Here is a 27,216-nt window from a genome sequence, read left to right as displayed (position 1 = left end):
GACTTAGAAATTTGTACTGGCCTGAGCGGGCCAGTGTCTATACGTAGGTAGGTGGTGGTCGCCCCGGGCCACTGGACCACTGTTAATGTCGGACCCTGATGTATATTTGTATTATCATAGTTTTGCTAAAATTAACTTGGGGAAAAAAAGAAAAAAAACAGGTACACGCTCCAAAAACATTGCAACACTTTTTATTTTGAAAACAAAAGTATAAAATTGGCTACACCAAGTACTTTTTGACATTAAACGCTAAATAACAGCAACAAAAGGAAATTTTGACGCATACAAGACCCCAAGAAATGTACCTTAAATTCATTATTATTATTATTTTTTTTTTTTAAACAGCCTGTTCAGCTGCATGGCCTTGCAGAATGGTGGATCTGTATGCCTTTGTGCTTGAACAGTTTTGCTGTTCAACATGGGAGTTTGAAATACTCCCTCTGCTTATTTAAAAATATACATATATTATTATGATGTTTATTGAAAATGCAGCTGGACAGAAAACGGTTTTAGGGGACAGACAGAGAGATAGAGTTGACAAGGGGACAAGGGGTGAGAACCACATCAGAACAACAGTGAGACTGTCTCGATATTTGAACATAAGTAACATTACAACAGTCATTTGTAGATTGGGGGGGGGGGGGGGGGGCTCCCGGTGAGGACATGCAATAAGAAAACCAAGAGAACAAGATAAGAGAGGACAGAAAAGGTCAGGACAAGATGTGGGAAAATGAGAGCGGTATTGCTATTGACGAGTGTTGTGGTGGGATTCTTTTTTTAGTGTCTAATCACCTGTAAGAACCTGTGAGTTGATATGTTAGTATAACCTGTGTTGTTGTTAGTGATCCCAGCACAAATAATTAAAGCTTATAGTGTGTCTATCAAATTTATGAGTGAGTAAACACCATATCACATACATGTTAGTCAACTGTTGTACGGAGTTGCTGAGCCGGCACATCGAGGAAGGGTGGGGGGCCGAGTCAGCGAGCCCGTCCAGCAGGGAACCCAACCAGGGGAACGCCACCGACCCCTCAGGACCCAGGGAGGTCCCGAGCCCGACCGAAGCTCCCCAACCAGTCCCAAAGGGAGGGGCGCGGGCACCGGACCACCGGCGCCCGCGCCACCACCCCCCACCCAGCGAGCCCCCGTGCCGCCACCGCCCCAACCACCCCCGTAGAGCATGGGGACCCCAACCACCAACAGGGCCCAACGCAGGAGCCAGCGGCCACCCACAAACAGTTATAGCCCGCCAAAGCGAGCCCATGTTAAGCGCCCGTCGTGAGCAAGGACGGGCAAGGGCGCCAAGATAGGGGAGAGGGTGGGGGGGTCTGACCCCCACCCCTCCGCGGCCCAACAACCAGAGGTGTGGAGGGGGGTTTGCAGGCCACGGGAGTCAAGCCAAGAGAAATGTGAAAACCCACCACCCAGCCTATTACTATGGTTACCAGGTCTCCGACTAGCAACCATTAACCTAAAATTTCTAGACGACAGTAATATATTGAATATGAAACAATTTAAATATTTTGAGGCATTGTTATTGTCCATTTACCACACCGCTTATCCTCACTGGGGTTGCGAGTGTGCTGGCGCCCATCTCAGCTGACTCTGGGCGAGAGGCAAGGTACGCCCTGAACAAGTCGCCAGCCAATCACAGGGCACACATAGACAAACAATCACTCACACTCACATGCACACCTATGGGCAATTTAGAGTCTTCTATCAACCTACCATGCATGTTTTTGGAATGTGGGAGGAAACCCGGAGAACCTTGAGAAAACCCACGCAGGCACGGGGAGAACATGCAAACTCCACACTGGCGGGGCCGCATTTGAACCCGGGACCTCAGAACTGTGAGACAGATGAGCTAACCAGTCGCCCACTGTGTCGCCACATTGTTATTAAGTATTCTCATTTTAATCAAATTTTTCAGCAATCGAGATGGATCACCTCAACATACTTCCTTGACACTAATTACTACTTTTCTATTAACCAGGGCAATTTGTGGTGTTATAGAAAGTGCACAAAAGATGTGAGTAGGCGAGTATTTCAGCGGATATAGCTGGGGATACGTTCCACAGAAAGGCACAAATGGGTGAATTTGGGACTATGTTGGGGTTCACTGCATTTACAATAATGCAAATTTGGAACTGTAAATACTAACGTTTGAAATTTTATCAAGGTATCACTGGCTGGAACGATGCAGCGATTGTTATCCAACCAGTTGCAGTAAAAGCAGTGTCACACAGTCTGCATGTTGTACATTGTCGTGATTTCACTTTAATTTGGCCCGGCTGTTGACGTTTATTTCCTGCCAACTTGTTGATTGTCAGTTTTTGGAAGACACATTTCTGGAGAGCGGCCCGAGAGTATTTGCAGTGCCGGACCACTGTTGGGGAGTGCCAAGCAACACAGCCACAAATTGGAATGTGGTGCAGCTCTGGGAACGCTGCCAGGATTTAAATTAGACAATAACCTCTGCTCTCTCCATATTGCTTCTCTATTCCAGCTGCAGGCCCGGGCCATTTGTTTAATACAGTTGAGCTCCGTGCTATATAATAGACTGATATACGAGTCGTCGCTCAGCAGTTTACGGTGCAGATTTATAGAGAATGAACAACTGGTCATGCTTACGGTATATGTTTGCTGCTGGTTTTTGCTATGAATACCAGAGAGGACAGAGACGTCACTGGGGCTTTGTCTCACTAAAGGAAAGAGAAACAGATGAGAACTGACTGCTTTTATTGGTATTCTGTTTTTCCCCCACCCTGCATCCTTATGATACGCGGAATCATTCAAAGCAAACACAGTAGCCCACTTCATAAGAAACGAGTTTAACTTTAACTAATTGAACATGACTTTGCATTCCAAATGAGCATGTACTAAACATAGGTTGACAAAAATCAGCTTCTTTATTACTTCCTACTTTGCAGGCTTTGAAAATAGTGGACTGTGTTTATTTCACATTCCCTACCCCTGTTATAAAAGGTGTATTAGCCAATAATAGCACAGTGGGGCGAGAGAAATATGTGAGCATATGTGTGTGTGGTGGTGTGCGTGCGTGCATGTGTGGGTGCTGCTCCAGCAATAGGACCTTTATCTGAATCCATAACTTGCTGCCCAGTGAACCAGCAGAAGTAGAACTACTGTCACCATTAGTATTATAGCATTTTAAGCAGAAAGGTGCAGTTATCAATAGGGCATTTGACCACCGTATTTTCACGACCATAAGGCGCACTTAAAAGTCTTAGCTTTTCTCCAAAATGGATGGGGCGCCTTATAATGCGGCGCGCCTTATGTGTGCACCGAATTCCAAAATCTGTAAATATTGTTGTGTGACTTTAATGAGCGCTCCGCTTGACTGACTGGAAGTATTTCCTGCCAACACGCTGCTTATATAGAGGAAGGCGGACGTGACTGAGGACAGCATGCAGACGTTCAGGGGAAAGGGTGGGCGTGACAGAGGACGCTAAAGACACGCCCCCAGTAGGTATATAGCTCCGGTATTCGCATCGGTTTGCCTAAGGACCCCCGAAAATGGCACCTACGAAGAGACACGCTTACGAAGCACAGTTTAAACTGCAAGCTATTATTTATGCGGAGGAACATGGATCAACGAATCCATGGTTCGCAAGTGGAGGAAGCAGGAAAACGAGCTTCGCCAAGTCAAGAAGACGAAGCTGAGTTACCGCGGAAACAAACTGCGGTCAAGCCAGCCTCCACTCGTAAAGTAGCAGTCAAGCCAGCCGCCCCTAATTTTGTTCATACTAGGCATTACGGTAATAAGTCGCCAACTTGCGGCGAAAGCCACCTTCAAAATAAAAGCCTCCCAATAATACGGACGTCAATGCTTTCGTTTAAGGAATGCAACCAGCAAGGTTAATTTGAATCTTGAGATGGATTAAAAAATTTAGTTTATCTGATATCTTATGAAAAATAAATTGTAACTGGACTACGCTTATATAGCGCTTTATCTACACGATCACAGTACCCAAAGTGCTTTACAAAGCCTCACATTCACACACACATTCATAAACCAATGGGCGACTGCTGCCATGCAAGGCACTGCTAGACTCACTGGGAGCAAATAAGTGCAGTCCATTTACCGTTTTTTTTCCTAAGATATCAAATAAACTAAATTTTTTAATGTATCTCAAGATTCAAATTAACTTTGCTGGTAGCATTCCTTAACCGAAGAGCACTGACGTACGTATTATTGGGAAGCTTTTATTTTGAAGGTGGCTTTCGCTGCGAGTTGGCGACCTATTACCGTATTGTGATCTCTGGAGAGACCTGGAAAAAATTAACTTAAATGATTTTCGCAAATAATATATAATGCAATATAACAAAGAGTGAAAATTTTTAGGGGGTCTGAATCCTTTCCGTACCCACTGTATATGCAGTCATACGTACCCCTGTCATATTGAAATGAAAGTGTAAGCTACACCTTTTTCATAACCTCTAGGTGACGGTGGCATATTGGAATGAAAGTGGACAGTTTTTTTTTTCATTTTCCCCTATACCCATGTATAATGCGCACATTGCACACGCACAGAAACACAACGCACCATGTTAACGGAAGTAAATATGGCCTCTCGCGCAGGTCTCGTCATGACGCATCATGATGCAAAAAAATCGGATTTGACCTACATTGTAAACATGGCCTAAAATACCATCTTAAACTACTGTAAATTAAAACGAAATTTACGCAGCAGCCTCAAAGCCACAACTGGGATTCAAATTGAGGATCTTCTGCTTTCGAGACATGCACTTTGAGCAATTAGCCACAGAACTACATTGAGTTTTGTGACACTAAAATACACGATCAAACAAAGTTGAAACCGACTCAACTAAAATTTGATCAAAATTTAGCACTATGATTTTTGAGTGCCGGATCTCCTGCTTACAACACAGGCACTTTATAATTACAGAAAGACAGTAAAGGTGCCAAATAATTCTACTGTGTTTAACTTTATCCATCCATCCATCCATTTTCTGAGCCGCTTCTCCTCACTAGGGTCGCGGGGTGTTTAACATTATTATTATTATTATTTAGGGTTAACACAATCAGGATTTTTGGGGCCGATCAGCGAGTTTAAAAAAACGATAACCGATCACCGATCCGATCACAAGATGGAGCAATGTGTCTATATAAATGACTTTATTATTTACTGTTATTATTATTATTTACTGTATATACTTGTGTACTTAATTGCTCAAAAAATTATAGTTACAATAAATAATGTATCTTAGTTCATCTATTTATGCCAGTGAGGTATAGTGACAGACAGAACAAATGAATGGTCTTCTATTAGATGGCAGGAAATACATATAGTAATTAATGTGTCCACTTTTTGTGACATGTTTGTTTGTTGGTGTGCCGTGAGATTTTTTAATTGTAAAATATGTGCCTTGGCTCCATAAAGGTTGGAAATCACTGCTCTTGTCAGATCATGTATTCTGAGGTCAGGTCAAACCAACATCACAACATGACAGAAATAATGGATGTTAACTTACTTAAATTTAACTTAAATTACTTTATTGTAATAAAATTACTTCACACACACCAAAACCTTCGAGCATGATTCGACAGAACGCCTGCATGTTCGCTTACAACTGTTAGTCCTAGCACTAGCTTGCAAGGCTACATAACATTTTGTTGCCTGCTTGCGAGCGGTATCGTATTAAAAGTATGTGAACATACCTCAAGGAAGCCTTAAACGAACGTCATCTCCCGAGCACGGGTGATCACCAGCATGTTTTTCCCCATTTTGCTCTTATAAACACACAGCGGGATGCATTATTGTTGTCGTCGCCGTGGTAACGAATGTATCCGGTCGCGTTTGATTTGACAAGACGAAGCCCTGTGATCGTAAAAGACGGGATGTGGTGGTATCAAAATACAAGATTTTATTGCAGTAGTCTGACATAGTGCAATCGTGAAAGCCAAAATGTGTCTGTTGTCTGTCTCAGACGTGTTGTCTGTTCCACACCGCCGACATGTTTTTTGTTAAATAACTTTATTGGTGGTCAGATATTTACAGTACTACGACAAAAGACACGCGACAAGGCTAAAAATAAACTAGCGTTTGGATTCAAATATACTGTACAAAATGGCGACGCGGAGTAAATGTCTTTTGCGGAGTCATTGATCGGATCGGCGAATTATGACATTAAACCCCATCAGCCAATCAGCATAAAATGCTAATTATCGGCCGATACCGATCAGGCCGATCAGATTGGTGTAAAGTATATTATTATTATTATTATTACATTATATTACATTCGTTTAGTTGGTGTTTAGTGATTGGATGTTTTTTGTTAGTCGCTACAATAGCAGGTCAAACCAGAATTAGAGGTACAAAATGGATCGATAGACTGTTTTGCCCGAGCCTTTGGCAGGTATTGAAAGTCCAAAAATGGATAGTCATTTTACGAAATATTGTTGACCAACTGGGGAACATTATTGATGTTAATTTATTTTTCTCAAATATGATTATGCAATGTCCTGAACTCTTAATTTTCATGCTAATCATATTGTCATATTTAGTGGAAAATGCTAATTGTTTGAGTTTTGCCATCATGGAATAGTGTAGATGTAGGGCTTAGCTGGCATCATGTTGTTCTTCTTTTAACTACTTGGGAGTGACTCCCGAGCGCATCTGCTGGTTTCAGTGTAGCAGCACACTCCAGTTTGTCTACAGTGCTTCAAGACATGACTAATAACTTTCATTGGACCAACAGAATTTGCAACAATAATTTATTGTACCCAGTTTCGTTCCACGTGGCATGCTAAGCAATTATTTGTTAAGATGTGGAGGATACTTTACATTGCGGTACTGGTACAGTATCTTGAGTGATCCACGGGTGGTATTGGACACACTGCAGTCTGTTGATTGGTTAGGAGAGTAGCCTCACATCAGTGTGACAACAGGAAGGGAATAGAATCCACAGTCACAATATGGAAATTCATTGCAACACTTTCAAAGCAAAAACTGCAGCAGTGGTCATGTGAACTGATCTACTGTACCTGTATATCACTAATTAATTGTTGTATTCTTGGTGGTTCGCTCCGCTCAACCTCACAGCAAAGTGAGCTTAGTACAAATACACTGAGAGCATCTTGGAGTTTCTTCAAAGCTTCGAGGAACAAACAGTCTTACGGCGACATGGGGGCTCAAGCTGTGACAACAAGAGCCCACCATCGGGCCTCTCATGTTGTTGCCTCCCAAGCCTGTGTTCATGCACTTGCACCAGCCATTGTGAGAAGACTACACTATATTTCTGAGGCCCTCTTCATCTCCTAAGCTTCTTTTGTGGCCGCCGGCCAATGGCTGCGCACCCTGCAAGATCAAAGATGGCGCCCCATTTAGCTGGTAGCTTTCTTGTAGGATTGTCTCATCTCAAGGACGCGAGGCTGCTCGAAACAAAAGGGATGTTGGATGTTGACCTACACTACCGCAGTGTGGACATACTGAGCTCAGGCTATAGGTCCAACACAAACAACACTGAGCTTAACCTTCTTGTTGTGGTGTGTTTTTTAAATTTTATTCGATGTATGATTCCAGTTAATGAGTCAGCCATGCCAACAACAGTCAGTGGAACCTTGTTGGCCAAACAATTGGGAATTTGAATATAACCAGTCTTTAAAGTTGCCAAAACACTTTGGAATTTTGAAAAGCTGTTACTGTATGGATGACACGTGCAAAACATCAGTTCGAGAATCTAAGGATTAACTCGGGACGTTTATGCTTTTTTTTTTTTTTTTTTACTTTTTACTATAGGGGTTTGCAAACTTTTGGGGTCCAGCAACCCCTTACAAGGGGAGATACTTTCCAAGGACCCCCTCATAATCCTAATGCCAATCAAACATAACAACAGTGTGTATCCGTAAATGCCGTAGAAATGAAAAAGTTGCCTATTTTTTGAGGAAAAAAGTAAAGGTTTTTATAAGAAATGAATATTTTTAGTGAAAAAAGTTGCAAACTTACAACAATAAAGTGGTTATAGTATTCAGTTTTACCTTGAGATACGAGTTTAATTTGTTCCTTGACCATGTATGTGACTCAAACCATATCGCAAATCGTCTTTCATGCATTCAGCTAGCGGAGGATATGTGGTTGCATTATATAAACATGTACAATAATTCTCTTTGTTTTATATTTAATTTGACAATAACCTTCAGCTGAGACTGGTAATAAACAGCTTGAAGCCTCTTTAAGATTGTTGTATTGGCACCATAAATGATATGACATCATAATTTGTTGCAAATTATTTTTGCCGTCCCAGAAGCTACCGCTTGAAGACCCATTGAGGTCTGGGTATCCCAGTTTAAGAAACTGTCTTCCAGTACTTATTCACAAGCATACGACACTGCTGTCCTGCATGACATGACACAAGTAAGTGGATTTCGAATAATTACCGTAGGTGTCATTCCTTATCAAAGTTGAGGTAGAGAGTTTAATTGTTTTTAGACTTCAAACTTGCATCAGAACTCACAATTTTAAAGTCAGATTCAACATGACTTGCCTTTGCATTACACCTTTGTCAATTGTCAACAACAGTGTTTCATTCCTAACAGTGGTTTATTTTAAAACCTTTTAAGAATGTTAAAATATGTCTTAAAAACATTGCCTTTATGGCTTCCAAATGATGTCAAAAAAGCAGTCTATGTCACGATGCGATGGTATTAATTTTAACTGGACCCAGAAGCAGGCAGAGGGTAAAGAAGTTTGTGGAGAATGGTTTATTGTGAAGGGAGTCAGAGGGGGATCCTTGAGGCATACTGGTGGGTCGTCGATACAGGAAGCGGGCGGTGGCGTGAGCAGGTCGATGGCTGGGCGGCGTGGTGGAAGAGGTCAGCAAGGCGGGGAACACGGAAGGAGCAGTGGGGACAAGGAAGAACATGGAGGTCAGAAATATTGCGAGGACTGGCGTAGCTTACGTGTAGGTTGAGAGCTGTTGTACCACGGGTGAACGTTAATACTCTGACAGTGCAGTCTTGGATCTGGCAGGCTTAAATGCAGGTGATGATGGAGGCTGATTGCCAACAGGTGCGCACCCTAGGTAGTGCTGATTACTGGGAAGAGCAAGAGAGAGGGTGAGAGGGGCGCAAAAGCGCCACCCAAGCTCCAACCAAGGAACTCCAGAGCACAGCTCATGACAGTCTATTTATATTACTTACTATATATTACTACAGGAAAAATTGTTTCCCAGTACCAACACATTGTAAAAGGTTGATGCTCCCTGCATCTACCGTTAGCTATCTTAACGAATTTTGACATGTTAATTTATTATTAAAAAATACACAAGTATAATGTACTTTACGTTGGACCCAGGTTGTGCTGAACAGTGTTTACAGTACATATACAGTATCGACAATTGGAGAATAAGCTCAGTGGCATAAACTGTTGTTGTCTACAATCACTTATTTGCATGCCGGCTCTCCCTGTCCTTTACTCAGTATGTTTAGTTCAGCCTGTTGGCAAGGAAACCACACACGGCATTTAATATGTTGTCTTGTTTTATGGCCCATGGGGTTCTAAATTATTGTGCCCTGCGAACTTTGCCTCGCAATAGCAATGTGTGACGTGTGTCGTAGATGTATCGTCTGTAAGGAAAGACAAGTAGCCGTTTGTCAAAACCTATTGTACAATGCAGTAAATAAAATGGAAAATATAATTGCATTGTCCCCTTTCAAATAAACTGATTTAAAAAAAATTAAAAATTAAATAAACAACCCCGTCCCCCTGGTCTGTTTGTCTCAATAATCTCATATGCCGTGTCTACTGAATATCAGTTCAGCCCTAAGGAATATACTGAAGCTACCAATAGCTTGTCCTCAACAATACCGTAAAGAATGAGTACCTTAAAAAAATGCATTTGTTTTGTTAGTCAAGCTTGAAGAAGAAGAAACGCATGGCAATCGCCATCTTGGTTTTGATGCATCTGAGGAGTGGATTTCATTGACACCTGGATGGCAAGTGGATTTACAGTATAGCAGGAGCTTAAACTCTAGGCTGCTATAACGCTCGCTGGTCAATGTGCTCGCTGAGATAATGCACAAGAACTGAAGTACACATTTGCCGTTCTGAGTCTGAGACCCACCACTGAGATGACATTTAGTGATACTCGGAACAAACATCCCCTCAGCGCTGCCTTTCTTGAGGACTGGTGGTCCTAATAGTCGAAGACAGTGCTGGGCCGAGGGAGTAATGATTTTAGCTTTAAACTGAATTAACTATTGATTTAGCAGCAGCTCGTCACAGAGCCCACTGTGTGGACGTGCTGTTCTGTGGTCTTGCTTTTCCAAATGTAGCCCTCCACACACACGCACACATATGAGGATATACATCCATATACTGTATGTCAGCTCAGCACTGTCTCTGCGGCAGCCTGCTGGGCGTAAATGGGCCCTGTGAGGGCTACAGAAGCAGCTGCACAGTGTTTATGCTGAATGAGCTTGTAGATGATGAAATCTGGTATTGTAACCCACCAAGATTTGTTGTTGTTTTTCAAATTTTTTCAAAATTTTATTTTTTTTCCATGTACAATAGTCACTGTTTTATTTGGAACAAGTCCATAAATCCACATTTCCACCAAGCGGTTTGTATCAGTTAAATCCTGCAGAGTTTGTTGGCGGGATAACGATAGCTGCTTTGACTATGTATATAGCATGACAGAAAAGTATACCAGCACCTACCAATAGCCTAATTATCAATAAATTAGTTCATGTTTACACATAAGATAAGTAGTTTTATGTCTTGCAGTTGAAATCGTAGTTCGTGCTACGATTTGTTTTATTGCCCCTAATTTTGCCTTTTTTTTAGTTTGAGTGTGGGGGAGAGGTATGGCACAATCTTTGGGGTACATCTGTGTGTGTGTCTGTGTGTTTTAAACTGTTATCTGTGCTGTAGAACATAGTAGCATAAGTGTCTTGTTTCAGAGGATTCGGCTCAACTGTAAAATCGCTTGTCAGCACTTCATGTGATGGCGGGTGTTTAATTAGTTTAGTGGTTTTTAATTAGCTAACCTGTTATGGCTTTTGAATAGTACCTTACAAAAACTGCTAAAGCTAATAAATAAATTCTAATAAGCCCTGCCGTGTGTTTTTTGTTGTTGTCATTTTCTATTTCACGTACACCGTTGACAAGACAGTTGATCTACAGATCATCTTAATGCATGCAGACATCGATCGTCTTCAGCCACAGATCTTAGCATTCCTTGCTCATGTTTGCTGATGTGTGGTTACTCCATCAGATCCGGGGTGAGGCGGAGTCATATCGGTGCAATATTGTGTTCACCCCAAAGGTTGAAATAATTTTGTGCTGGATAATAGCTGCAAAACGCCTTATTTCCCACTGGACTTTCTTTCTTTCACACAAATATTCCTGCGCTGGGATTTAAAGAAAAGGTGAGAAAAGGGGAGAAAACAAATCAAAATTGACAGACAAAGGAATGTATACTTATATTCATGCAGTCTGCTAGGTTTAAATAGACAGTGGGGTCTGTTTACATTGAGCTCAGCATCTGTGTAGAGCTCTTAATACACTCTTATTGAAGAAATATGCTCTTTGTGCACAAAGAGGAATAAAAACATTGTGGATTTCTCTTGATGCTGCTGAATTTCATCAACCGCATCTGCCATAAGCCACCATTTTCTATTAAAACTGTAATACATTTGTAATAAAATGCACTTAACATCATTGCCACTTGACATTTCAGTCGATTGAGGTTAAGGAGTGCCGACGTTCTAAAATAAATCAACTTTCCTCAGTGCTTCATTCACCTTAAACTGGTACCTCAAAATTCGAATGCATTGAAAGGACGACATTTGTCCGATTTTGGGGGGGGGGGGGGTATTAGCCTATAAATTGCATAAATATTTTTTGTTTTGATGAGCAGATCTTTAAAGTATCTTCAGCCAGTTACACACATTTTTAATGTCTTAACCAATGTTTTTATGTAAGACAGCCCACACGATGAGGAAAAAAACATCAAGTTTGATTACTGCTCTTATAGTGTGTGGTGTACTCCAGATGATAAACACAGCACACCAGGGATGATATTTCTACTCCCCCAAACCAGATCAGAATCAGAATCATCTTTATTTCCCAAGTATGTCCAAAAACACACGAGGAATTTGTCTCCGGTAGTCTGAGTCGCTCTAGTACGACATCAGACAGTCAATTGACAGAGAACACTTTGGAGACATAAAAACATTGACAAAAAAAAACAGTCACTGAGCAGTAAAGGGTTGCTAGTTATCTGGTAATGCGGGTACATTTTTTATTTATTTTATTTATTTTTTGACAATTGTGCAAAAAGATGCAGAGTCCTCTAGCACTAGCACAGTTCGAATGCCTGACGTTGTACCAAGACTGACCTGTGAGTTTAAACTACAAAGAAGAAGCTAGGCTGACTGTTATGTACTTATCTGGTATCTACATTCCGCTTGCGAACTCTTCTCTCTGTCATTTTTATTATGGCAAATGGCTTGTGAGACATAGGCACGGTGGCCGACTGGTTAGAGCGTCAGCCTCACAGTTCTGAGGTGCGGGGTTCAATCCCCGTCCCCGCCTGTGTGGAGTTTGCATGTTCTCCCCGTGCCTGCGTGGGTTTTCTCCGGGCACTCCGGTTTCCTCCCACATCCCAAAAACATGCATTAATTAGAGACTCTAAATTGCCCGTAGGCATGACTGTGAGTGCGAATGGTTGTTTGTTTCTATGTGTCCTGCGATTGGCTGGCAACCAGTTCAGGGTGTACCCCGTCCCCTGCCCGATGACAGCTGGGATAGGCTCCAGCACGCCCGCGACCCTAGTGAGGAGAAGCGGCTCAGAAAATGGATGGATGGATGGACTTGTGAGACACATTATACTGTACAAGCATTCAACACAACCAGTTGCTCCTCTATTTGTGTCAGGCAACAGTGCAAGCTTCAGGTCGTTTCCTGATTGCCTATCATTTTGTTTAAAATCACAATCTGTGGCTCGGAGGAACTCGGTGTTGACCACACACACACACACACACACATATAAGGGATCTTAAGTATTGAACAGGTTTATCATTTACGATTGTTGCCCTCCGACTGTTTTCCAAGCAGATCAGGGAGGAAAAATCTCTCTTAACACACCCTACACCACATGATAATCATGCACGATAGTCTTTTTTAGAGACATCCGGTAAAAGGATGTTTGCTAAGTTTGATCGGAAAGTGGGAAAATGTTAAAATAAGGACAGACTATCATATTCTTTTTTATGCACAATATGTGCCATGGGGCGGCATGGTGGACACCTGGTTAGAACGTCTGCCGCAAAGTTATGAAGACCCCTGTTCAAATCCGGCCTCGCCTCTGTGGAGTTTGCATGTTCTCCCCGTGCCTGCGTGGGTTTTCTCCGGGTACTCCAGTTTCCTCCCACTACCCCAAAAACATGCATGGTAGGTTAACTGATAAATAAATAAACATGGTTTTACTATCACGCATTAACAATGAGGCGGCACGGTACGACTGGTTAGAGCGTCTGCCTCACAGTTCTGAAGACCGGGGTTCAATCCCCGGCCCCGCCTGTGTGGAGTTTGCATGTTCTCCCCGTGCCTGCGTGGGTTTTCTCCGGGCACTCCGGTTTCCTCCCACATCCCAAAAACATACATGAATTGGTGACTCTAAATTGTCCGTAGGTATGAATGTGAGTGTGAATGGTTGTTCGATTATTTGTGCCCTGCGATTGGCTCGCAACCAGTTCAGGGTGTACCCCGCCTCCTGACTGCAGTTAGCTGCGATAGGCTCCAGCATACCCGTGACCCTAGTAAGGATAAGCAGTGCAGAGAATGGATGGATGGATGGATGGATGTGCCATGGCTCAATACAGGTTGGGGAACACTGACGTAGACGACAGTATATGTTGCCCCTGCAGTTAATTGCCTTGACGTTGGAAAAGGAAGTGGAAGCAATAAAAAGCTGAGATAGAACAGAGAGAACAAACTGTTTTCCACTCTACATACATAGAGACGCACATTCATTCGTCCGATCATTTTTAATTACAGGGCCTTCATTGTCTGCGCTGACCCATTTTACCGTCAGCTGCGCAGCCCCTCCAATCACACTTAATTTCATCTGGCATTGAACTCCAAGAACACCAAGTAGCTCCTCCTCCTCTTTAAGAAAAAAAAAATCAAATAGGGAATAACAATCCCAATCTCCATTGAGGCCTTTCGGCCCCCACTGCTCAGAGACACGAAACAGCTTTCAGCTGTGAAGATTGATACATGTGGCAGGGGATGATTTCTCAGGATGTTCACCGAGGAGATTAGTAAACGCTCTTAAAGGGTCCCCTTGAAAGCTAATAGAAACACATAGCCCCGCGGGGATGTCACACCACTAATTATCACTTCGACGATTGGCTTTTCCCCCTAATGAAAATCCTGATCAATGTCCGCACTTTCGCTGTGCATCTCAACCGGACCCGTCGGTTGATGTACAGTTGCATGCTCATGAAGTTGTCATCCTATTTAACCGGTCATGTATGACATTTCGAGTGATTGTGTTGACTACGGATGACACCTCAAAATGTGCACAGAACCAGCAACTAGGGATCTTGGAGCTGTGTCATTCTGTTCCTCTTTAAGCTTATTTTACACCGTAAAAGAAGATTTGTCCAGGCTTCACCTTTTACACAGAACCCAGTGAAGGCAGGGATATTGCTGCAATTGTGCACTTTCACACAGTTACACAGTTTCCCGTAATCACACAATTATGGCGACTACACCCTTCCATCCATCCATTATCTGAGCCGCTTCTCTTCACTAGGGTCGCGGGCGTGCTGGAGCCTATCCCAGCTGTCATCAGGCAGGAGGCGGGGTACACCCTGAACTGGTTGCCAGCCAATCGCAGGGCACATAGAAACAAACAACCATTCGCACTCACAGTCATGCCTACGGGCAATTTAGAGTCTCTAATTAATGCATGTTTTTGGGATGTGGGAGGAAACCGGAGTGCCCGGAGAAAACCCACGCAGGCACGGGGAGAACATGCAAACTCCACACAGGCGGGGACGGGGATTGAACCCAGCACCTCAGAACTGTGAGGCTGACGCTCTAACCAGTCGGCCACCGTGCCGCGCGACTACACCCCTTTCACAGTATTCACAGATTTCAGAATTCCCCTCCGACTTTAACGCTATCTTTATCTAGATTCACTTTGTCTCTCCATTCCAGGGTCATTGCCGTTTAGGCAAAAGAACATGGTGTAAAAATGACAGCTTTTACACAATGTTTAAAAGTGGTTTCTGATACCACTGATACTAAATTGTCGGGTCGACTTTGTCCCCCCGTTCCGTATAAATATCGTTCATACAAAACAGCAACATTGGAAAAAGGTGGATGCATGCTGGAGTTTAAAGGCATTGTGAAAGAGGCTTCTGATGCAACCCCCAAAAGTAAAAAAAAATAATGCCAGCTCCATTTTAACACCCCCTGCTTCCTGTGTGATGAAGCAAGGAGAAACTGCGACCAGTACCGCCTGACTGGATAAATGGGCACGAATTCCATTTATCATCAAGACGATAGCCGAAGACAATGCCGCTAGCCTCATACAGCAGCTCATACTCTGCACTCTGTAGAATATTATTCTGCCCTCCCTGAGCGTGCTTAAAGCTGTTTACTGAAACCCCAGTTGGAGTTTATTGTAAAACTAAGCGCATAAAAAATTATTCCCCTCATTTTATATTTAAATAATAGGCACACATCGTTTCAGAAATGGCCAGCTTAATGTTAACAGTCGATGGAACACCCTATTGACGGGCTAGCTAATATTAGCATCTGATTATGGCCTGATTTAAGTCAAGTGTGATTTACCTTCAAATAACAAATATTCACACACAAACGCTGTAGTAACACATACAGACAGGTAATATATGTCAGCACATATAGCCAATAGCACTCACCATAAATAAAATTGATAAAATTTACAGCCAATCTATATGATCTGATCGGCAGATCTCACTCACAGATTATCGGTACCGGAATCGGCAGCACAAAACCCTTATCAGAGTAATTATACATCGTGTGCACAACATCAAGAAACAGGATAAAGCATTGTTGAAATGTCAGTGCTAAGTCAATATTTTAATAATTTTGTAATTGATTTATTCTTTGAAGCATTATTATTAATTTGTAAAATTGCAATGCCTTGATTTTAGTGAAGTAAGTACAGAGTCCATTAATCCAATTGTACTAATAATTTCTTCATATTATATCATGAATATACGGGGCTAATAGAAGTTCAGGGCCACCACAACTTGGGTCATGGCCGATAAGGCCAGTACTCAAAAAGGCTCAACGTCAGACCCTGGTGTATGCAAGTTCCTGCATTGTAAAAGCACTCTGAATGCACCTGTGTTGCTTGCTTTACCGTAACAAGAGTGCATTCTGCCCTCTCTGAGCGTACTATAAGCTATTTATTGAAACCCCAGTTTACTGTGAAACTAAACTAACAACAAAAATAATTACACACATTGTATTTTTAAATAGGACACATAGTTCGTTTTATAAACATCACCAGCTTAATGCTAACACACAATGGAAAACCCTATTGACCGGATACCAAAAATTAGCATTAGAAGTCACGGGAGGGATTCACCTTCAAATGAATATTCACACACAAACCTTGTAGTAACACATACAGACAGGTAATATAACAGTACTCACATACATATATTCTTCCTAATCTGTAAAAAATCAGTATCTTAATAAAGTTAAAGCTCAACTTTCTTCTTGTCCTCTTTTTATCATAAGTGTGTAGCTCCATGCATGCACGACACTGCCCCTAAGAGGCCAAGGCGTGCACAGCAGGAATAGCAGGTATTTATGTTTTTAATTGCTATTATTTTAAAATATATTATTATTTTACTTGTTACTAATTTATTTTAAAGATGAGTTTTGGTAGTTAGGGTTATTATTAAATGTGATTTCAATATCAATCAAAATAATTGTGATTATCAGTATTTTCTTTAATCGCCCAGTCTAATTCATCACCTCATTTTGTGTAAATACAGTTTTTAAGCAGCACAATTTAAAAGGCAGGGAAAACATTTTTTTTTAAAGCAGTGTGAAAAGGGCTTATACTTCTTTTTGCTTCAGTGATGATACAAGGCTGTATAAAAGCTGTGTGAAAGTGGTTTCTGATACTATTTCTCTCCCGTCATCCACTTCCAGCTGCCATAATCATACAAATGTTCCTCCTGCCTGTGGACATCTCTGAGACTGCAATTTGCAATTGAAGTGACAGAATAACACTTTACAAGATAAGTTCAGCTTTTGGGTTAATTACCAGTTTGGTAAGTGAGGCCGAATCATAAGTGCGACAACTCTGGCAACCAGGGTTGAGCAGGACATCTTCAGGTGTGATGGCACCAGAAGCTGTGAACCACCTCCTTCGATAACCCCTTCTCGTTGCTGCAGAACACTGTTAACATAGCTCCCCCACCCCATCCTCCCCTCCCTCTCGCTCTCCCTCCAGGGCACAGACCAATTAATGGATAGCATTCCTAGTTGATTAGCCCAAGTCCTCTCTGTAATTATATTCGCATACTAACCCATCAGAATCAAAGGAGATGGGGATAAAAGGGGACAAAAGGGTTGAAAATATTTCTGATCTTAATTTGTTTCTGCTATTGTTTCGCCCCCGCAAAGATAAGACACTGGTTTATTTCTTCTTCTTCTCATCAACTGGAGTTCTTAATGATGTTTTAAGACACACACACAAAAAAGACAGATGGAAAATAAGAAGTTTAACGAAGAAACCGGGATTCTTATACCACCCCCAACCCAAATTGGGTCTTGCGTGGGTCGGGCCCACTCCACACAGAGTGCATTGTGCTGCCAGAACCAGCTGCTAGCTCATAATTCTTCATTCTGTGTCCTATTGTTCCGACCTTTCACCACGCTTGCATCCCCAAAGAAAGGAAGTTGCTGCCATTTTTCCAGCAGGCAGTGCACGGGTCAGGAAGGGGGGGTTCAGAGGTTGTGAAAACATAGTATTTCTTTGCAGAGTGTATGATTTTAGTAGCTTAAGCATGCATGTGGAACTTACCACCGTCATTACTTTAATACAGCAATTCCCAAACTATGACGTAATGGTCGTCCCGTAAAAATAATTGGCCGTCCGGTAAAAATTATTACATCTTTACCAACCGATACCAACTCTGTCGTGATGTTGAAGGAGGTGCATGACTGAACAAGGTTGGGAAAGGTTTTTTAAAATGTTTAGAAAGGCAGCAATTAAAGTTGTTTTGGGAGTGTGCCGCGAGGCAGGTGGGGGGTTCGGGTGTGTTTGGGGTAGACAGGGATGCACCGAATCTGTTGGATGTTAAAAGGTGTGCGTGGCTTAGAAAGTTTGCATCAAAAGCTTTTCTGAATTTTATGAGGGTGTGGAGAGAGGGGTGCACTAACCGTCAGGATGTAGAAGAGGTTGCATAACATAAGTTTGCAATAAATGCTATTAGGAATTTTTTTGCGAGTCAGTGCGACGGGTAGGGGTGCGCCAATTCCATTGGGATGTTGAAGGAGATGTGTGGCTTAAATCATTTGCAGTTAAAGCTTTTCTGACATTTTTGAGGGTTTTTAGGGAATAAAGGGCTGTGTCAACTCTGCTGGGATGTTGAAGGGTGTGCATGGCTTAAAAAGTTAGCATTAAAAGCTATTCTGACTTTATTAAGGGTCTGTGCAGGGGGAGGGGGTGCACCATCTCTGGCAGGATGTTGAAGGGGGTGTGTGGCTTAAAAAGTTTGCTATTAAAAGCTTTTTTTTTCTCTTTTTTTTGAGAGTGCAAGAGAGACTGGGGTTCGCCAAATGCTGAAGGGGGTGCGTGGCTTGTGGGTGTTTGGGAAAGGCTGCTCTAATACCAACAGCTATGACTGCCAACACTCACATTAGCTCCCTCTGATTACCCAGTGTCACACTACCCCCCCCCCCCCTCGCCCTTATGTACAACACACTCGACCTCCTGTGGTATCACTACTCATCCACAGGTTATGTGAAGTTAATAAACTGCTAGTGCATCTTGATACTTGTCTTTGTCATGCAAACGCACTTAATTGTCACCCCCGAAAGGGCTGAATAGGCAGAGCGGCGTCTCATTACTTCCCACTTTGAATTGGCCCAGGCCTCTCCGAGTGACACAATCATCGGGGGGCCAAAGTGGCAGCGTGTCCTTGTGCGAGCAGCAGAAAAAAAAAGTGGGTCAGGGCCAGTGTGAAAACACTGGGCGGGGAGTGCATTTGAGTGACAGCTGTCCACTGTGAGGAGAGCAGAAAGTTGATTGTGTTTTTGCTGTTTTTTTCATCCCTTTTCAGTTCCAGAACAACAACAACTACATGAACATGTCAGAAGCGAACACCGCCCTGCTGACTGCTGGTGATGTGAGTATACATGTCTTTGAGCAATAATTTTGATTAATTGTTAAGTACATGGCGGCATGGTAGCCGACTGGTGAGCACGTCTGCCTCACAGTTATGAGGACCCGGGTTCTCGCCTGTGTAGAGTTTGTATTTTCTCCCCCTGCCTGTGTGGGTTTTCTCCGGGTACTCCGGTTTCCTCCCACATCCCAAAAACATGCATGGTAGGTTAATTGAAGACTCTAAATTGCCTGTAGGTGTGAATGTGAGTGCGACTGGTTGTTCATTTATATGTGCCCTGCAATTGGCTGGCGACCAGTGCAGAGTGTACACCAGTACACCAGTGGGCTCCAGCACGCCCGTAGCCCTAGTGAGGATAAGCGGTACGGAAGATGAATGAATGATAAGTACATTTCCTTTTAAGGATACAATGCTCCCCCGCAGTTCATCCTTCACACCCCTACTATATTTCAGATTTTTACACACAGACAGATATCTATCTGTCTGCAGTGGAAACCTGCAGTTTATAGAGATATTTTTTTGTGGGTTTTTACTGTATACTGTTCTTATTTACTATAATGCATATGGGAAAGGAGAGGCACATGGTCTCTGATGCACTTTTTAGCCATTTATTGAACACTAGCAGAACAGTAAAACACCAACACAATGAGTATGCTCACGCAGGAGCTGCTGTTAGCAACAGCTCATATCCAGACGCTCACATGCAGACTTGCCAACGTCACACGTCACCCCACCAGGCCCTGCCTCTTAAAGGTACCCAGTGTATCTTACACAGAATTTTGTGTGTTTTAAATACATTTACAAGTGTGTTTTAATACATTTAGTGTTTAAAGCGTGTTTCACTGTACACTGATTACCGTAAAATTCAATCTACTGAGTGCACTGCTGGTACAGCATATACACTACCACCATCAGTGACGTGTGGTAGTGTCATGGCGTGGGCATGTGTGGCTTCCAATGGAACTGGTTCCCTTGTATTTATTGATAATGTGAATGCTGACAAAAACAGCAGGATGAATTCTGAAGTGTTTCAGGCAATAATATCTGCTCATATTTAGCCAAATGCTGCAGAACTTATTGGACGGCGCTTCATAGTGCAGATGGACAATGACCCAAAGCATACTGCGAAAGCAACCAGTTTTTTGTTTTTTTTTTTTTGGGCAAATAAGCGGAATGTTATGCAATGGCCAAGCCAATCACCTGACCTGGATTCAATTGAGCATGCATTTCACTTCCTGAAGACAAAACTGAAGGGAAAACGCCCCAAGAACAATCAGAAAGTTAAGACAGTTGGAGTAGAGGCCTGGCAGAAAATCATCAGGAATTAAATGCAGCCGCTGGTAATGTCGATACGTTCCAGACTTCAGGCTGTATTTGACTGCAAAGCTTTTGTAACCAAGTATTAAAAAGTGAAAGCTTGATTTATGATTCTTAATTAGTTCCATTACATTTGCTCCCCTAAAAAGTGGGAGGCATATATACAAACTGTTGTAATTCCCACACACTTCACCTGAATTGAATGTAAATACCCTCAAATTAAAGCTGAAAGTCTGCAGTTCAAGCACATCCAAATCCATTGTGGTGGTTAGCATGTTAGCAAGCTATAGACCCATCTCAAATCTCCCTTTCATAGCCAAGATTGTTGAGAAAGTTATTTTTAATCAACTCAGCAATTTCTTGAACTTAAATGGACTTTTTGACAAATTTCAATCAGGTTTCTGAACTCATCACAGTACAGAATCTGCTGTTATCAAAGTGCTTAATGATATAAGGTTGAATATATACTCGGGAAACGTGTCAATTGTGGTCTTGTTGGATCTCAGTGCGGCTTTTGATAGGGTGGATCATAATATACTGCTGAACAGGTTGGAAACGTGGGTAGGACTAAATGGAACAGTCCTTAAATGGTTCAGGTCCTACCTGCAGGTAAGAAACTATTTTGTAACCATTGGAAATGTTCAGTCTCACCGAATGCCAATGACCTATGGAGTCCCTCAAGGGTCAGTTTTTGGACCCCTCCTGTTCAGTCTGTATATGCTACCCTTCGGTCAAATTCTTCAGAACTTTAATTTTGACTATCATAGCTATGCAGATGACACACAGTTATATCTAGCAGTGTCTCCAGATGAGTCACTGTCTAAAACAGATAAATAACTCCATGAGCCAAAATTTTCTTCAATTAAACCACAACAAAACTGAGATCATTGTTTTTGGCAATAAAGAAAAGAGGATTGCTGTAAGTAAATACCTGGAGTCACTCTCTTTAAAAACCAAAGACCAAGTCCGAAACCTTGGTGTTCTGATAGATTCCGACCTGACTTTCAACAGTCATATCAAATCAATGACTAAAACTGCCTTCTACCAACTGAAGAACATATCCAGAGTGAAGGCTTGCATGTGTCAAGCAGACCAGAAGAAGCTCATCCATGCTCTTATCTCAAGTAGACTAGACTATTGTAATGGTCTTCTGACTGGACTCCCCAAAAAGAGCATTAAACATCTGTAGCTCATTCAGAATGCTGCAGCTCGGGTTCTGACCAGAACAAAGAGGTCAGAGCATATTACTCCAGTTCTAAAGTCTTTACACTGGCTTCCAGTCAGCTTGAGAATATATTTTAAAGTTCTCCTCCTGGTCTACAAATCACTGGTTTAGGTCCTGAATACATGAAAGAAATGCTAATGATATATAAACCCAGTAGGGCTCTGAGATCGACAGACTCAAGTAAAATAGGCGAGCACAGAGTCCAAAGCAAACATGGTAAAGCAGCGTTTAGCTATTATGCTGCACACAAATGGAATAAGTTGCCAACAGAAGTGACATCAGCCCCAAGTGTGAATGTTTTTAAGTCCAGGTAAAAACTCTTCCTTTTCCCATGCTTTTTAGAGTATTTCCACTTTTAAATGATATTTCTTGCACTGTACGCTGTTTTAATTGTACCTTTAGTTTATTTTTTTCTCTTTGTTTTAAATGTTTATAATCCTGTAAAGCACATTGAGTTACCTTGTGTATGAAATGTGCTATATAAATACATTTGCTTTGCTTTGCTTTGGTGTTTAGATCCAAAAAGATGACAATTTTGTCGATGTCCCAATATTTATGGCGCTGACTGTAAGTCGCACCCACTGAATAAAAAACAATTTGAGCTTTTTTCACACATGAGCCACACCAGTTTATATGTCACGCCCTCTGGTGTGTAGACCTTAGCAGTAGTGTGACACAGGTAGAGCAAACTACAGTTAATAAGTTGTAATTGTTTCCACAGCGCTGAAAGAATATGAGCCTGTGGGGGTTATTGGATGTTCTATATGTGTGCATGATTGCGGGGTTTATCCTAAAGTAACATCCATCCATCCATTTTCTGAGCCGCTTAAAACTTTGCCAAACAAATGTGAGCGTTCATCTAAAGAATTCCATATCGGATCGGTCGTGGCCTGGGTTAACAACGTTCGCCTCGGGGTGTTATGTATAATGTTATTAGCGGCTATGCCCCACAGGTAGGATGTGACCGAGAGGTGAAAGAGAAATTCTGGAAGGAGCTAGATGATGTAGTTCTGAGCATCCCAGACAGAGAGAGAGTCGTAATTGGTGCAGATTGTAATGGACATGTTGGTGAAGGTAATAAGGGTGATGAAGAAGTGATGGGTAAGTACGGTATCCAGGAAAGGAACTTGGAGGGACAGATGGTGGTAGACGTTGCAAGAAGGATGGAAGTGGCTGTAGTGAACACGTTTTTTTCCAGAAGAGGCAAGTACAATACATAGGGTGACCGACAAGAGCGGAGGTAGAAGCACGCAGGTGGATTACATCTTGTGCAGACGATATAATCTGAAGGAGGTTACCTTACTGACTGTAAGGTAGTAGTAGGAGAGAGTGGGGCTAGACAGCATAGAATGTGGTGTGTAAGATGACTGGTGGTGGGGAGGAAGATTAAGAAGACAAAGGCAGAGCAGAGAACCATGTTGTGCAAGCTGAGAAAGGACGAGTGTTGTGCGGCTCTCGGTGGACGGGAGAAGCTTCCACAAGACTGGACCACTACAGCCAAGGTGATCAGAGAGACAGGCAGGAGAGTACTTGGTGTATCTTCTGGCAGGAAAGGGGAGAAGGAGACTTGGTGGTGGAACCTCAAAGTACAGGAAATCATACAAGGAAAGAGGTTAGCTAAGAAGAAGTGGGACACTGAGAGGACCAAGAAGAGGCGAAAGGAATACATTGAGATGTGACGTAGGGCAAAGGTAGAGGTGGCAAGGGCCAAACAAGAGGCATATGATGACATGTATGCCAGGTTGGACACTAAAGAAGGAGAAAAAGATCAATACAGGTTGGCCAGACAGAGGGATAGAGATTGGAAAGATGTGCAGCAGGTTAGGGTGATTAAGGATAGAGATGGAAATGTATTGACTGGTGCCAGTTGTGTGCTGGATAGATGGAAAGAATACTTTGAGGAGTTGATCAATGAGGAAAATGAGAGAGAAGGAAGAGTAGAAGAGGCAAATGTGGTGGATCAGGAAGTGGCAATGATTAGTAAGAGGGAAGTTAGAAAGGCATTAAAGAGGATGAAAAATGGAAAGGCAGTTGGTCCTGATGACATTCCTGTGGAGGTACAGAAGCATCTAGGAGAGGTGGCTGTGGAGTTTTTGACCAGCTTGTTTAACAGAATTCTAGCGGGTGAGAAGATGACTGAGGAATGGAGGAAAAGTGTGCGTGTGCCCATTTTTAAGAACAAGAGTGATGTGCAGAGCTGTCTCGTCGTGACTAATCGACTCATCGTGGCAGCCCTAGTTGGTATTCAGAAGCAAGTTTTCCCATCGGAACTCACAAAAATATATAAACAGAAATATTCCAGGGTAAAAAGTATCCCTGTAAATAAAGCTATATTAACTATTTGGGTAATATTTTAAGTAATGCCCGTCACTGTCATGCAAATGTAAAAGAAGAAAAGAACCCCACCACCCCTGAAAGAAAAGAATCACTTTTACATATTCTTGACTGTTAGTGTAAAAAATAATTCTTGACGTGTATGTAGCCAAAGTGCAGAGCGAGACGAGTGCTTGAGAGCCAAGTCTCTTTATATATTGACCAAATGCAGCTGACTTTCCACTGTAGATGCTTGGTTAGTGTTGAATTCTCGTTATTGTTACTACTGAGCAGCTAGTAACCAAACGCATGTACAGCTTGGTCATCACATTTTTTCTTTGTTCTATAACTGGGATCCTACTGTGGTGGTCTTTAAAACAATGCACTAAAAGCAAAGCAGACTCGTGGCGTTAATCCGTCAAATGCCCAATGATCTGAACTCTCAGGAGATTTGATGACGGCAGTTCGTTCTCTATTTTTTGTGTTTCTTTCCAGACACGTTTCCTGATTTTCATACTTAATCTTTATTTGGAAATGTATCTCTTTTGGTTGCGTGAAGTGTCTATAAAATTGAAAAAACTAATCTTATTTAAACAGAAATAACAAGGAACATAGTGTAGCTTCCTTCCTTGGTAATCCTTCACTATCATTTCCATTCAGTTGATTCTTTTCATTGGCCCCATTCCATGAATAATAGAGCTCTTTTTCATTTCTTTATGCCTCATAATTCACTAATTCTAAGCACCAATTCCAATATAATAAGCCCAATACACCATGAACCCCTCTCTACTTTTAATATTGATGAATGCCTGTTACTCAATTCCGCTCTGTTATTTTTATTGCCTGAAACATTTCTGCCTCATCTTTTGTCACGAGACCCAGAGACAACACAGGTAGCTTAGTGCTCACATCTTGCATTGCTGCTGACGTCCAAAGAGTTTACGGCGATGTGATGTGTCTGCACTCAGTAAGAGATGTTCTGATAACCTGGAAATATGATAATGTACATGCCTGCTTTACTTCTCAAAGACATATTGGAGAAGCTAAAAAGCTACTCTACAGTTCTGTCTGCTGACATAAAAACAGAAATTGCATTTGGTTTTGAAGCGTCTTTCACACAGAGATCACTTAAAAAATGTTCTTGCTTTCTTCCTTATTTCCTCTCTACTGACTTTTTGTCCTTTGAATTTACTTAATTCGAACATGGTTGCACATGTTGAAAATGTGTGAAACTAACATACATTATTTTATTATTTTCAAGAAAAATAGGGGGAAATTACATCAGTTTACCACGTTTTAATCATGTGCAACCGAAAATGAAGTACTTTTGGCCCCAACTTCCGGAGATAAATTTCTTGTGCATCTTAACATACTTGGCCAAGAAAGATATTTCTGATTCTGGCTTTCTGCCTCATTTCACCTCTGATACTACGTTCAAAGCCAGAACATTGCCAGCAGACTTGGCCCCCATGATTCTGTGACAGGGCCATTCACACCAAAGAGCAACATGAGAAAAAGCTGGCATCTTTCTACCTTTTTGTGGTCTCTCTTCTGCCAAAACAACAAATATTCTGTCATTCTTTCTTATATCTACACAGCTACTACCCAAGCAGGGGGGGAAAAAAATGTTCCCACTTTTTCCTGTCGCTGTCCTGTATAAATAGCACTGACACAGAATCGGGGGTGGGGCTTCCCATTTTTTTTTGTCTTTGATCATACATACGACAGCAAAATATTGCTGACTTGACCTCGCGCCCGCCCCCTCTTCCATGTCCGTGCCGTTCATACAGAACTGCCAAACCGCGTGTTTCTGTGTTTCAACATTTTTATCCCGGCTTTGCTACTAACTCTGAAGTGTTTAACTGTTTCAGTGGTGCTGCTTTGATTAGCAGCAGTCTTCCAATATGTTAATTCATTAAGGTCTGTGTGTGAAGGATAAGGTCTATGTATGATTGGAGAAAGTTCTTTTTTTTTTTTCTTAATGGGAAATGGGACACATCTATCTGAGGGTCAGGCAATGAAGCGTTCCATTTACCGCAATTCGTTGACAATGTATTGCATATATTTAGAGTGCTTTTGCATTGGCTGTGGCGTTTTGATTGCGAGTGTATCATTTACCTTATGCACTTAGAGGATGAGATAAGATGACCTGGTCGTGGCTGCAAAAGCACACAACCTCGCAGGGAAAAAGCTTTGACTGCTTGCCTCGGAGTAAAAGATACAGTCAACTAAGATTGTCTTCCACTCAGACGTATCACTTTACTTAGCCAATCACATTAGATATGGCTAATGAACTATAAATATGTAGAAATGGACTACAAATTTGGAATAATGTTGATTAGAGCTTTCATTGGCTGATGTTGTCATTTGAGCAGTTGCACTCTGGCCGTCTGCTGATTTGAAACTGGATCCTTAATCCTGCCTGCCATTGATTCTCAGGCCGGCTACATTCAGTAATTACATGCTGCTGCCTTCAACATGTCTTGGTTATTGCATCTGCGAATCACATTAGGACATTTATTGAAGGGCTGGGAGTATTGCCTGAAAAGCTTTTTGTTCTCTCTCTTCCTGAAAGAGCAGCCTGATGGCACTCAGATAAAAAAAAAAAAACCTGCAAGAGAAAATAATTTCTCTGATAACAATTTAACCTGCTTGTTTTTATATTTGTTTCTGTGAGCATTTTTGTAATCTTATTGCTCTTTAAACAATGTGCATTATACTGGATATGCCCCAATCGCATAGTAGTGTCAGTGAGTCAGTGATATATATATATAGTCAGTGATATATATATATATATATATATATATATATATATATATATATATATATATATATATATATATATATATATATGTATGTATGTATGTGTGTATATATATATATATATATATATATATATATACGTACATACATACATATATACATATATATATATATACATACATACATA

General features: G+C 41.8%; 1 protein-coding gene and 1 long non-coding RNA gene across 3 annotated transcripts in view; one reads left to right on the top strand and one right to left on the bottom strand.

Moving 5' to 3' along the window:
- The window catches only part of tox3 (TOX high mobility group box family member 3), a 98,571-nt gene that overhangs the window by 44,257 nt on the left and 27,098 nt on the right, over positions 1 to 27,216 (top strand). Inside the window, exon 2 of one of the 2 annotated variants that reach the window (XM_061765568.1) lies at positions 19,349 to 19,414. The exons of the other annotated variant lie outside the window; for it this stretch is intronic. Coding sequence (XP_061621552.1) covers positions 19,349 to 19,414 — 66 coding nt within the window. The remainder of the gene's footprint in view (positions 1 to 19,348; positions 19,415 to 27,216) is intronic. 2 annotated transcript variants of the gene reach the window in all.
- The window catches only part of LOC133474165 (uncharacterized), a 49,095-nt gene continuing 30,610 nt past the window's right edge, over positions 8,732 to 27,216 (bottom strand). The window contains exons 2-3 of the long non-coding RNA XR_009787378.1: positions 8,965 to 9,076; positions 8,732 to 8,833 (exon numbers count right to left, since the gene is read on the bottom strand). This is a non-coding gene — a long non-coding RNA (uncharacterized LOC133474165). The remainder of the gene's footprint in view (positions 8,834 to 8,964; positions 9,077 to 27,216) is intronic.

Source organism: Phyllopteryx taeniolatus, chromosome 2 (genome assembly GCF_024500385.1).
Source record: "Phyllopteryx taeniolatus isolate TA_2022b chromosome 2, UOR_Ptae_1.2, whole genome shotgun sequence".
Classification (NCBI taxonomy): Eukaryota; Metazoa; Chordata; class Actinopteri; order Syngnathiformes; family Syngnathidae; genus Phyllopteryx; species Phyllopteryx taeniolatus.
Note: the sequence above shows the minus strand (reverse complement) of the source record. Positions and strands in the feature narration are given on the sequence as shown.